Below are 12826 nucleotides of genomic sequence, written 5' to 3' on the forward strand. Positions count from 1 at the left end.
AGTCAGGCAGCCAGCTAGTCAGCCAGTCAGCCAGCCAGCCAGTCATCCAGCCAGCCAGTCACCCAGTCAGCCAGCCAGTTAGTCAGTCAGTCAGCCAGTTAGTCAGCCAGTTAGCCAGTCAGCCAGTCAGCCAGTCAACAAGTTAGTTAGCCAGCCAGTCAGCAAGCCAGTTAACTTACCAGGTTGGCGAAGGGGAAGAGATAAGCCGTGAGGTCGACCGTGACAATGGACTCTGGAATGAGGATGTCCCAAGGCTCATAGTCGAATGGCACGGTGAAGTCGATGGCTTTCTCTCGCGCCTCGGTGATCGACGTGGGCCCCAACGCCATCTCCACCTCCTGCCGGCGAGCGGGGAGGAAAGATAAACCAAAGTCGGGAACTATCTGCCGGAAACTCACGACGAATAAACACACTTATCGGAGAAGTATATGCCACCGGAGCGTATCCATCCACATCTATAGGCTTTTTTACCTCGTTTTCAGTTGCAACGATTTCCGCGATACTTCGAGACGGTAAAAGCATCAAGAATCGTAGTCTTCAGATTTTGACACTTTTTCTATCTCCCTTTTTACACTTTCTTTGTGAAGTTCAAGGCTTTTGGGTACCTTTATCTCTGCTTCCGTATCCACTGTGACCGCCCTTCCTCACTACTCCTTATTTTTTTTTTTCAAGGGTATAATAAAAACTGTGTTAGAGGTGAAGGTACAGGTGAAGGAAATACAGTGAGTGTACAGTTGTATGGTGTAGGTTCGTTAATAGTTCTTATGTAATTGTTTATTGAGAACCTTTATGAATACACCGGCGTGCTGAGGGAGCGTGTGTCTGATTTCTTTGTGTTTGGAGGGCTGCGGTGTAAGTTTGTGATATGGGGTGCGGGCGATTGTTCTTGTAGTGATTCCTGGGCACCCGTAACTACCGTGACCGCCCTCCCCACCACTCACTTCTGCGCACCCGTACCCCCGTGACCCCCCTCCCCCACCACTCACTTCTGCGCACCCGTACCCACCCTGACCCCCTCCCCCACCACTCACTTCCGCACACCCGTACCCCCCTGACCCCCCTCCCCCACCACTCACTTCTGCGCACCCGTACCCCCCCTGATCATAGAGTTAGAGAATAGGGTTACGACTCTCGCCGCCCAGGTACACTTACTGGTTAGTGCAGCAGCAACAAGCCCCACCTCCTCCTCCTCCCCTTCCTCTTCTTCTTCTTCCTCGTCCTCCTCCCCTCCAGTATTGTCTTCTCCCACACAGCAGCCCCTCCCATCCTCCTCCTCCTCGACCATCTCCGCTCTCCTCGCTTCCCACCCCTCCTTCTCTTCTTCCTCCTCCTTCTCCTCCTCCTCCTCCTCCTCCTCGCCTTCCTCTTCCGTCCCCCTCTCCCTCTCCCTCCCACTCCTCCTCCTCCTCCTCCCTCTTTCTCCTCCTTGTCCTCCGCTCGTCCCTCCCTCCCCACCTCACCTCCCTCTCCTCCTACTCCTCCTTCCTCCTCATCCTCCACCTCCTCCTCCTCCTCCTCCGCCTCCAAATCCACGCCTTCCACTTCCGTCCCCCCTCTCCCCTCTTCCGGCCCACTCTCCTCCTCCTCCTCCTCCCCCTCTTTCTCCTCCTTGTCCTCCGCCTCCTCGCTCGCCCCTCCCTCCAACACCTGTCCCTTACCTTCCCTTTCCCCTCTTCCTCCCTCTCCTCGTCCGTTCCTCCCTCCACCACCTCACCTTCCCTTTCTCCTTCTTCCTTCCTCCTCCTCCTCCTGTCCACCTTCCACCTCTTCCACACCCTCCTCGTTCTTCACAGCAGGTCCCTCCTCCTTCCCGCTCTCCCCCCTTCACCCATCCCTCCTGGCCCCCCTTCCGACCGTCGGGTTCTTGTTGTTGGTGATAGTCAGGTTCGTTATGTTGACAGGTATTTTTGCTCCAAGGATAAGAACAGGACGAGGGTGTGTTTCCCAGGGGCAGGGGTGGGCCATATATCAGACAGGATTGAGGCGTGTATTGCAAGCGAGGGATCGAACACCATTGTCTTTCTCAGCGGTGGCTGAAACGACTTTTCTCGTGTGCCAAGCGAGGACCTTCTCAGGCGTTTTAGAGAATTGTTAGGCAGGATACGTGACGCTGGTGGGTCGCCAGTAGTGTGTGGCGTCCTGCCAAGGAGGGGCGTTGGCGATGGATGGCTGTCCAGGGCGATAGCAGTGAACAGCAGACTTGCTGAGCACTGCGGCTGTTCGTCGACAATTGGGACCTCTTCTTTGGCAACGACGCCCTCTACGCCCGTGACGGGATACACTTGACGTTCAAGGGTGTTGAGGCTCTCTCAGACTCCCTTGAGCGAGCACTTGGTACCCTGAGGGATTTTTTAGTATAGGCGAGGGGGGGAGGAGTAATGGGAGCAATGGGAGGAGTAATGGGCGGGGACATCTAGCTCATAATATAACCAGGCAGCTTAGAAGTACTGCTAGGGAGTAACAGAGGACGGGCTAAGAATCTTCTATACTAACAGCAGGAGCCTCAGAAACAAGATAGACTTACTAAGGGTGAAGCTTGTTCAGAAAATTTTGACATAATAGCGATCACTGAGACATGGATAGACACTGCTAATAGAAATTTTAGATCAGAATTTGAAATAACGGGTTTCAGATGTTTCACAAAGACAGAAGGGCAGAAAGGGAGGTGGAGTTGCGCCATATGTTAAAGACTCACTTAAATGTTTAGTTAACAACTCAGTCAAAACTAACATGGATTCAGAATCAGTTTGGGTGGACGTTTACAAAGGGAAAGAAAAACTAACTCTAGGAGTTATATACAGGCCACCCAACCTTAACAGGCAGGACACGAGTATATTACTACAGGAGATTGGCAGGGCGAGTATGAGTAGAAATGTCTGCGTAATGGGGGACTTTAATTATAGGAATATAGACTGGGAAGATCTAGTGGGTGACCTGGAAGCCGAGGACTTTCTTGAAGTTATACAAGATAATTTCCTTAAGCAGGTAGTTACTGAGCCTACCAGAGGAGATAACATATTAGACTTAGTCCTAACCAATAATGGGAACTTGCTACGTGAGTTGGAGGTGGGCGGAGAGTTAGGAAATAGTGATCACAGAACGGTTCGTTTTAGCTTAGATCATGGTAACTCATGAACCAAACCCAGTGTTAGTGCCAGATTTTAGAAGAGCAAACTACGAGGGGCTTCGAAGACATCTTGAAGGGGTAAACTGGGATAATTTAGGGATTCATGAGGGCCAGAACTGCGGATTGGAGAGCCAGGAGAACCAGGTAGAAATGTCTTACAATAATTTAGTTAGAGTAATAGTAGAGGGGCAAGAACAGCATATACCACAGCGAACACTTAGAAAAGAAAACAATGATCCTAAGTGGATGACTCGTGGACTAAAACACGAGATTGGGCTAAAGAAGGGAATTTATCAGAAAATAAAGAATGGGGAAACACATCTCAGGGGCCGGTACGTCGAACTATCTAGATTAGTTAAGAAAAACACCAGGATAGCAAAAAAGAACTATGAGATCAAAGTAGCAAATGAGGCGAAAAGTAATCCTAAGGGCTTTTTTCAGATGTATAGAACAAAAACACGGGAGAAAATTGGACCGCTGAAAACAAACACAGGGGAGCTAGTAGAAAATTACGAAAATATGAGCACATTGTTGAACGACTACTTCCTTTCAGTATTCACACAGGAGGATCGAACGACTATACCGGAAAGAGTTCAGGTGTACGAGGGCGGGGATGGCGATAAATTGAGGGATGTAATCATTACCAGGCAAGTAGTTCAGGATGAGATAGATAAGCTTAAGAAGAACAAGTCGCCAGGTCCTGACGGGATATTTCCGAGGGTATTAAAGGAGTTAGGTGATGTAATCAGTGACCCACTAACCGACATCTTTAAGATGTCGGTAAATACTGGCTATGTGCCGAGCCTATGGAAAGTAACTAATGTGACGCCGATTTTTAAAAAGGGGGACAGGTCAGTTGCTTCAAACTATCGCCCAATTAGCTTAACATCGGTTATAGGGAAGATGCTGGAGTCCATAATAGCCAGGAACATTCGGGAGCATTTAGAGAAACACAGCTTAATTCACGACTCGCAGCATGGGTTCACAAAAGGTAGGTCATGCCTCACCAATCTCTTGTCCTTCTACAATAAAGTATTTGAGGCGGTTGACAGAGATTAAAATTATGATGTAATCTATCTTGATTTTAGTAAAGCGTTTGACAAAGTTCCTCACCAACGACTGTTGCTTAAATTACAGGCTCACGGAGTAGAGGGTAAAGTTTTGAACTGGGTCAAGGCGTGGCTTAGCAATAGGAAGCAAAGAGTGCAAATCAATGGTAAAAGATCTGACTGGGGATGTGTTACGAGTGGGGTCCCACAAGGTTCGGTATTAGGTCCACTTTTGTTTATTATTTATATCAATGACTTAGATACAGGAATTAGTAGTGATGTTAGTAAATTTGCAGAAGATACCAAGATCGGTAGAGTAATTGAGTCGGATCAGGACGCTAGTATTCTCCAAGGTGAACTCAACAGATTATATGACTGGGCGGATAAATGGCAGATGGAGTTCAATGTAGGGAAGTGCAGTATTCTGAGTGTAGGTAGGAACAACCCCTCACATAACTCTTGCTTAAATGACACTCTCATAAGTAGGTCTGGGTGAGAGGGATTTAGGGGTCTTAGTGAGCTCTGATCTCCGTCCAAGGGCACAATGCATTCAAGCTAGAAATCGAGCTAATAGGGTACTGGGATTTATTTCAAGGAGCGTAAGCAACAGAAGCCCCGAAGTCTTCCTCAAACTATATTTAGCATTAGTTAGACCTCATCTTGACTATGCGGTTCAGTTCTGGTCACCTTACTATAGAATGGATATCAAAATGTTAGAATCGGTGCAGAGGAGAATGACTAAGATGATTCAGGGGTTGAGAAACTTGCCATACGAGGGAAGACTCAAACAGTTAAACTTGCATTCTCTAGAAAGGCGAAGGGTGCGTGGAGGCATGATCGAGGTTTATAAATGGATGAAGGGCTTTAATAAGGGAGACATTCATTAGGTTTTGTTGGTAAGAGAACCGGGTAGGACACGAAGTAACGGATTTAAACTGGATAAATTCAGATTCAACAGGGACATAGGCAAAAATTGGTTTACTAACAGGGTGGTGGATGAGTGGAATAGGCTTAGCAGTCATGTGGTGAGTGCCAATACAATTGTCACATTCAAAAATAGACTAGATAATTTCATGGACAGCGATATTAGGTGGGGTTAGATACACGGGAGCTTAGGGTCAAAGGAGCTGCCTCGTACAGGCCTACCGGCCTCTTGTAGACTCCTGCGTTCTTATGTTCTTATGACCCCCCTCCCCCACCACTCACTTCTGCGCACCCGTACCCCCCGTGACTCCCCTCCTCCACCACTCCCTTCTGCGCACCCGTACCCCCACCCCCCGTGACCCCCCTCCCTTACCACTCACTTTTGCGCACCCGTACCCACCCTGACCCCCTTCCCCCACCACTCACTTCTAAGCATCCGAACCCCCCTGATAGCCCTCCCTTACCACTCACCCTCCTGTGCACCCCCGCCCTCACCCTTACCTGACCCCCCTCCCTCACCACTCACCCTCCTGGACACACGAACCCCCAATGACCGCCCTCCTTCCCCACTCACCCTCCTATGCACCTCCCCGACCATGCCCGTCCAGCGTCCGTCCTTCAGCGCCCCCCACTGGTCATCGTCTGGCAGCTTGAGGACGTACCTGCCGCGCCGAGGAGGATGGGAAGGCACAGATTAGGTAAATGTAAAGCGTGAAATAGAAGCATAAGTCTGCAGATGAATATGGAAATCAGGTATAGCTACATACGAAAAAAAAAGTCATGGGCATCTGGAAAAAAAAAAACATTAAGTGAGCGTGGCAAAAAAATAAATCAGATGGAACTAAAAATAAGGTAGATTCATTCGGAAAAGAAAAGGATATATGTAAAACTGAAAACAAGTCGAGTAAACTTAACAAGGAAAAGATGTCGATTATTTTGCAGATGGAAATGTAGATGAAGCAAACTTAACGACGAAAATTGAAGAATAAACATGAAAACGCAGATCAGGCGAACTTAAAAAAAAATAAATAAATAAATAAATAAACTGCAGAGGAAAACACAGACGAAGAAGAGTTGGTCAGAAAATAAACTTTTCAAATAGAATTTCAGAGAAGATGAAAGAAGCGGAAGAAAATCAAACGAAAGAGTCTGGAGTGTAGAAAATTACCAAACGAAGGGAATAAATAAACATACAGGCAGGATTATGGAATAGATAAACACAAGAAAATAAGATAGATCCGTAGAAAGAAGAAATGACAAGATATACTATAAAAGCCGAAGAAGAAGTAGTGAGAGAATAAAAAAAAAGAATGTGTAGCGAAGAAAATATCAAACGAAGGTAATCAATAAACAGACAGAATTATAAAACAGATGAATAAAAAAGGATGCATCTGTAAAAAGGAGAAATGCCAAAAGTCTTCGTTAATTATAATATTGCATGGAAGTCGAAGAAGTAACGAAAGAAAATAAGTAAGTCTGTAGTGAAGAAAATATCAAACGAAGGGTATTGATAATCATAAAGACAATTATAAAAAATAAAAAAATAAAAAAATGAGACTGCATCTGTAGAAAGGAGAGATGCTAAAAGTCTTCGTTAAGTAAAATATAAAAAACGAAGAAATAGCAAAAAAAAAAAAAAAAAAAGTCCAGTAAAGAAAACTGTCAAACGAAGGGAATCAACAAACACACATACAGAATTATGAAAAAGATGTAGATAAAAAGAATAGAAAAGACTGCATCTGTAGAAAGGAGAAATGCCAAAACTCTGCGTTAAGTAAAATATGGCACGAAAGCCGGTCATCACTCGAGAGGAGAAGCAGAAGTGAAGCATACGAGGAAAGTGCATTTCCTCCCACACCTGGCAGAGGCGGGGAATTCTCAGCACCCACTCACGAGAAGTTGAAGGTCGCGGAGAAGGTGTCAAGGGCGTTCAGGAGGATGCCCGTGGCCTTGACGATGGTCCTCCCCTCCGTCACCAGCGATACGTAGGGCGGACGCTGGGCAAGGAGACAAAGGGATCCTAAAATACAATCACGAACCCAGAAAAATCCTATACAGATGAATCCTATACATTGACGCTGACAAAGGGATCCAAAAACACAATCACGAAGCCAGACGAATCCTATACAGACAAATCCTATACAGATGAATTCTATACATAGAAGCTGACAAAGGGATCCTAAAATACAATATCGAACCCAGACAAATCCTATACAGATGAATCCTATACATTCACGATGACTAATGGATCCAAATACACAATCATGAAGCCAGACAAATCCTAAACAGAAAAATCCCGAGCAGACGAATCCTATAAAATGATAAATTCTATACAGTTACGCTGACAAAGGGATCCAAGAATACAATATCGAACCCAGACAAATCCTATACAGATGAACCCTATACCTTGACCCTGACAAAGGGATCCAAAAAGACAATCACGTGGCCAGACAAATCCTATACAGATGAATCCTATAAAATTATAAATTCTATACATTCACGCTGACAAAGGGATCCTAAAATACAATCACGAAGCCAGACAAGTCCTATACAGACAAATCCTATACAGATGAATCCTATACATTGATGCTGACAAAGGGATCCCAAAACACAATTGCAAACCCTGACAAATCCTATACAGACAAATGCTACCCTGATGAATCCAATAAAATGATGCATCCTATACATTCACGCTGCCAAAGGGATCCTACAATACAATCACGAACACAGACACATCCTACACGTTGACATGGAGCAATGGGAATCCTTACACGTTACAATTAACATCCCAGACAAATCCTACACTTTAAGGAGAAATGGTGATCTTTAAACGATGCTTTAAAACTAAGGGAATCAATATATTTGGCACGGCGTAAATAAAAATTCTTAGACAAAATAGAAACTCCAAGAACACGTGAGCAAGGAAAAACAGAGATCCTCGCAGACAGATACAAAAACAACTGATTTTTTTCAACAGGGTCATTAATAAAGGTGATCCTTGCACGTTAAAAGAAACCTGACTCAATGGTCTTCCCCTACAGGCGAAATAACTCCTGAAGAAATCCTATATGTGACCAGGGGAACAGAGATCCTTGCATACACACATACCAAAAGAAACCAAAAGAATCCTGTGTGCACTGAAACTAAACAAGAATACTAATATCAACTCCTTCTCCCCCCTCCCCCCCCCAAAAAAAAAGTTTTGTGTAAGCAGATGAAAAGATAAAAAACTTGTACCTGCTATAAAAATAATTGAAAAGTTGTGAAATATAAACAAAAGGAAAGAGATAATTTTTGTTTTTTTTACAACATAGGAGACAGCTCAAGGGCACACAAAAAAGGAAACAATAATTTAAAAAAAAGCCCGCTGCTCGCTGCTCCTAAAAAAGAATCAAAAGAGGTGGCCGAAAGAGAGGTCAATTTCGGGAGGAGAGGTGTCCTGATACCCTTCTCTTGAAAGAGTTCAAGTCGTAGGCAGGAGGAAATACAGATGAAGGAAGATTGTTCCAGAGTTTACCAGCGTGAGGGATGAAAGAGTGAAGATGCTGGTTAACTCTTGCATAAGGGGTCTGGACAGTATAGGGATGAGCATGAGTAGAAAGTCGTGTGCAGCGGGGCCGCGGGAGTGGGGGAGGCATGCAGTTAGCAAGTTCAGAAGAGCAGTCAGCGTGGAAATATCGATAGAAGATAGAAAGAGAGGCAACATCGCGACGGAATTTAAGAGGTAGAAGACTATCAGTAGGAGGAGGAGAGCTGATGAGACGAAGAGCCTTAGACTCCACTCTGTCCAGAGGAGCTGTGTGAGTGGAGCCCCCCCACACGTGAGATGCATACTCCATACGAGGGCGGACAAGGCCCCTGTATATGGATAGGAACTGCACGGGGGAGAAGAACTGGCGGAGACGATACAGAACGCCCAACCTCGAGGAAGCTGATTTAGCGAGAGAGGAGATGTGAAGTTTCCAGTTGAGATTTTGAGTTAAGGATAGACCAAGGATGTTTAGTGTTGAAGATGGTGATAGCTGAATGTTGTCGAAGAATAGGGGATAGGTGTTTGGAAGATTGTGTCGAGTTGATAGGTGGAGAAATTGAGCTTTTGAGGCATTGAAGGACAGAAGGTTCCTTCTGCCCCAGTCGGAAATGATAGCAAGGTCTGAGGTTAAGCGTTCTGCAGCCTCCAGTCTGGAGTCGTGTACTTCCTGTTGTGATGGTCTTCTATTGAAAGAACTTGAATAATGCAGAGTGGAGTCATCAGCGTATGAGTGGACAGGACAGTTTGTTATGGAAAGAAGATCATTGATGAATAACAGGAAGAGAGTGGGTGATAGGACAGAGCCCTGTGGAACACCACTGTTGATAGGTGTAGGGGAAGAACAGTGACCGTCTACCACCGCAGAGATAGAACGGCAGGAAAGGAAACTAGAGATAAAGGAACAGAGAGAGGGATAGAATCCGAATGAGGGCAGTTTAGAAAGCAAAGACTTGCGCCAGACTCTATCGAAGGCTTTCGATATGTCTAGCGCAACAGAGAAAGTTTCACGGAAACGGCTAAGAGAGGATGACCAAGAGTCAGTTAAGAGAGCAAGAAGATCGCTAGTAGAACGCCCCTTGCGGAACCCATACTGGCGATCAGATAGAAGGTTAGAAGTGGAAAGGTGCTTTTGAATCTTCCGGTTAAGGATTGATTCAAAAGCTTTAGATAGACAGGAAAGTAAAGCTATAGGGCGGTAGTTTGAGGGATTGGAACGGTCACCCTTCTTAGGCACAGGCTGTGCAAAGGCATACTTCCAGCAGGAAGGAAAGGTAGATGTTGATAGGCAGAGACGAAAGAGTTTGACCAGGCAGTCAGTCAACACGGAAGCACAGTTTTTAAGGACAACACAAACAAAACCCTTACGTGCAGCATGGCGACGGTCATGACAGTCCCGCTCAGCACCTTCATGGCTCTCTGTTTGACCCTCAGGCTGTAGAACATGTCAGGGACCTCCGCGCTCCCGTCCTCCCCCAACACCACCACTGCCTGCCGCCTCGTCCTGCGGCGTGGCTGAGGTGTCCTGGTTGTGCGTGGAAGGGAAAGAATGATACAGAAATGTAAAATTATATGAACAGATTGATAAACAGACATTATAGGTATGTAAAAAGGTGAGTAAGTAGGCAGGGAGAGGGGAGACAGACGAATAGGTAAGTACTCGTAGGTAGGTGAGTGGGTATATATGGGGAGAGATATATATATATATATATATATATATATATATATATATATATATATATATATATATATATATATATATATATATATATATATATATATATATATATATATATATATATATATATATATATATATATATATATATATATATATATATATATATATATATATATATATATATATATATATATATATATATATATATATATATATATATATATATCTATATATATATATATACACACACACACACACACACACACACACACGTTACAACTCTGTAAAATCTGAGTAATAGAAAACATCTATACATAACATGCAGGGACACGAAGCGAGCATCGAGGATTAAGGAGCAGCAGATTTGAATGAACCAAGGCTTACCGACCTGAGAGAGTCGGATATTTGATTATATATATATATATATATATATATATATATATATATATATATATATATATATATATATATATATATATATATATATATTACATATTACACACACACACACACACACACACACACACAGGGAGTAAGCAGGGAGACACCTACCGAAACGGGCGCAAGCCACTCCCGGTGAGGTATATACGGGAAGCTAGGAGTGTGCTGCAAGCCCTCCAAAGACCCTTCCTGTGTCCTCACTTTCCGTTTTCCTATTGTCTTATCAACACCAGAGAGTAGTTCAGGATGCTCTCTAAAGACAAATCCTCTTACTTTTCACACCACACTACATACACGCAAAACCCACAACTTCCCCAAAATTTTTCAAATATCAAAATGGCTTTTCAAATTTCAGCCTCGGAGTCCCCGCCTGAGAGGGGAACCACAAATGCCCCCAGAGCGTACTCCACTTTCGGCCCTCGACTCAAGGGGTTTCTTGATACCTCTTCCAACTTTCTCTTTATTAACTTCTGCAACATTCGGGGTCTTCGTTCTAGTTTTTATTTTGGAATACCATCTCTCCTCCTCTAAACCTCACCTTCTCTTCCTCACCGAAACACAGGTTTCTGAGTCTACTGACAGCAATCTCTACTCTGTTCCCTCCTACTATCTCTATCCTAAATTTCAATCCAAAGCTGGATGTTGCGTCTCTGTACGCAACGACATCATTTGCTCTCGTGCCCACGACCTTGACTCTTCAGAGGTTTCCACCATCTGGCTAATACTTCATTGTCATTCTATTACTAAATACATCTGTGCTGTTTATCTCTCACCTAACTCTACTAACTGTAAAATTCTTTGACTACTTGAACTCTAAAGTGGAGCACATCTTGACCCACTCTCCCTTCGCTGAGGTCTCGATCTTAGGAGATTTCAATGTTCTTCACCAGCTTTGGCTTTCATCCTCTTTCACTGACCAGCCTGGTGAACAAGCCTATAACTTTGCTCTCCTTAACGACCTAGAGCAGTTGGTTCAGCACCCTACACGTATTCCCGACCGCCTTGGAGACATAAGAACATAAGGAGTCTGCGAGAGACCGGTTGGCCTATACAAGGCAGCTCCTGTACACTCAACCCCACCTTACCTCACCATCCATGGCTTTATCTAACCTCTTCTTGAATGTATCTATGGTATTGACACCCACAACATGGCCCCCAAGCCTGTTCCATTCGTCCACCACTCTATTGGTGAACCAATTCTTGCCTATGTCTTTGTTAAATCTGAATTTGTCTAACTTAAAACCATTGCTACGCGTCCTACCCGACTCTTTTACTATCAAAATCTTCCTTACCTCTAACCCTTCTGCTTACTCTGTCGTTGTTCTCTACTTTGGGCTCCTCCAATCACAAACTTATTTCTGTGTCCTGTCTTATCGCTCCTGTACAGTCTCTGGACACACCGAAGAGGCGATGCTTTTGGCAGTTTGCTTCCGCTTGGTGGGACGACCTGAGGATGTATTTTTCAGATTTCCCGTGGAATGATTACTGCTTCCAGGAGAGAGACCCCTCTGTGTGTGCCCAGCGCATCAGAGGTGATTGTCTCTGGTATGGAGGCATACATTCTACGTACTTTCTCTACTCCAATGCTAAAAAGCCTTGGTTTAATCACGCTTGTTCTCGTGCTATCAAAGATAGAGAGGCAGCTCACAAAAGGTACCAGAGCCTTAACACTCTTGCTAACCATGATCTTTACATTTCTGCTCGGAATCGCGCCAAATCTATTCTTCGACTTACTAAAAGCTCTTTCATTCATAGTAAATGTCAAAATCTTCCTTCCTCTAATTCTTCCAGAGACTTCTGGAACTTGTCCAAAAATATCTCCTCCAATATCACTTCTTCATCCTTCCCTCCTCTCCTTAACCCTGACAGCAGCACTGCCGTCTTATCTATCTCCAATGCTGAACTCTTCTCTCGGACATTCTGTAAAAACTCCACTCTGGACGATTCTGTGCATATTCTTCCTACTCATCCCCCCTCTGACTCCTTTATGCCTGTTATTAAAATTCTTAAGAATGATGTTTACTATGCCCTTTCTGGCCTCAACTCTCAGAAGGCTTATGGACCTGATGGAGTGCC

The 12826-nt window shown here is 44.6% G+C and overlaps 1 protein-coding gene across 3 annotated transcripts in view; it reads right to left on the bottom strand.

The window, feature by feature from the left end:
* Positions 1–12826, bottom strand: part of LOC127000245 (probable glutamate receptor) — a 188175-nt gene that overhangs the window by 86020 nt on the left and 89329 nt on the right. For all 3 annotated transcript variants that reach the window (XM_050863697.1, XM_050863694.1, XM_050863695.1), the window contains 4 exons: positions 9998–10154; positions 6994–7097; positions 5675–5762; positions 180–338 (listed from right to left, as the gene is read on the bottom strand). In XM_050863697.1, coding sequence (XP_050719654.1) covers positions 180–338; positions 5675–5762; positions 6994–7097; positions 9998–10154 — 508 coding nt within the window. The remainder of the gene's footprint in view (positions 1–179; positions 339–5674; positions 5763–6993; positions 7098–9997; positions 10155–12826) is intronic.

Source organism: Eriocheir sinensis, chromosome 18 (assembly GCF_024679095.1).
Source record: "Eriocheir sinensis breed Jianghai 21 chromosome 18, ASM2467909v1, whole genome shotgun sequence".
In the NCBI taxonomy this organism is placed as follows: Eukaryota; Metazoa; Arthropoda; class Malacostraca; order Decapoda; family Varunidae; genus Eriocheir; species Eriocheir sinensis.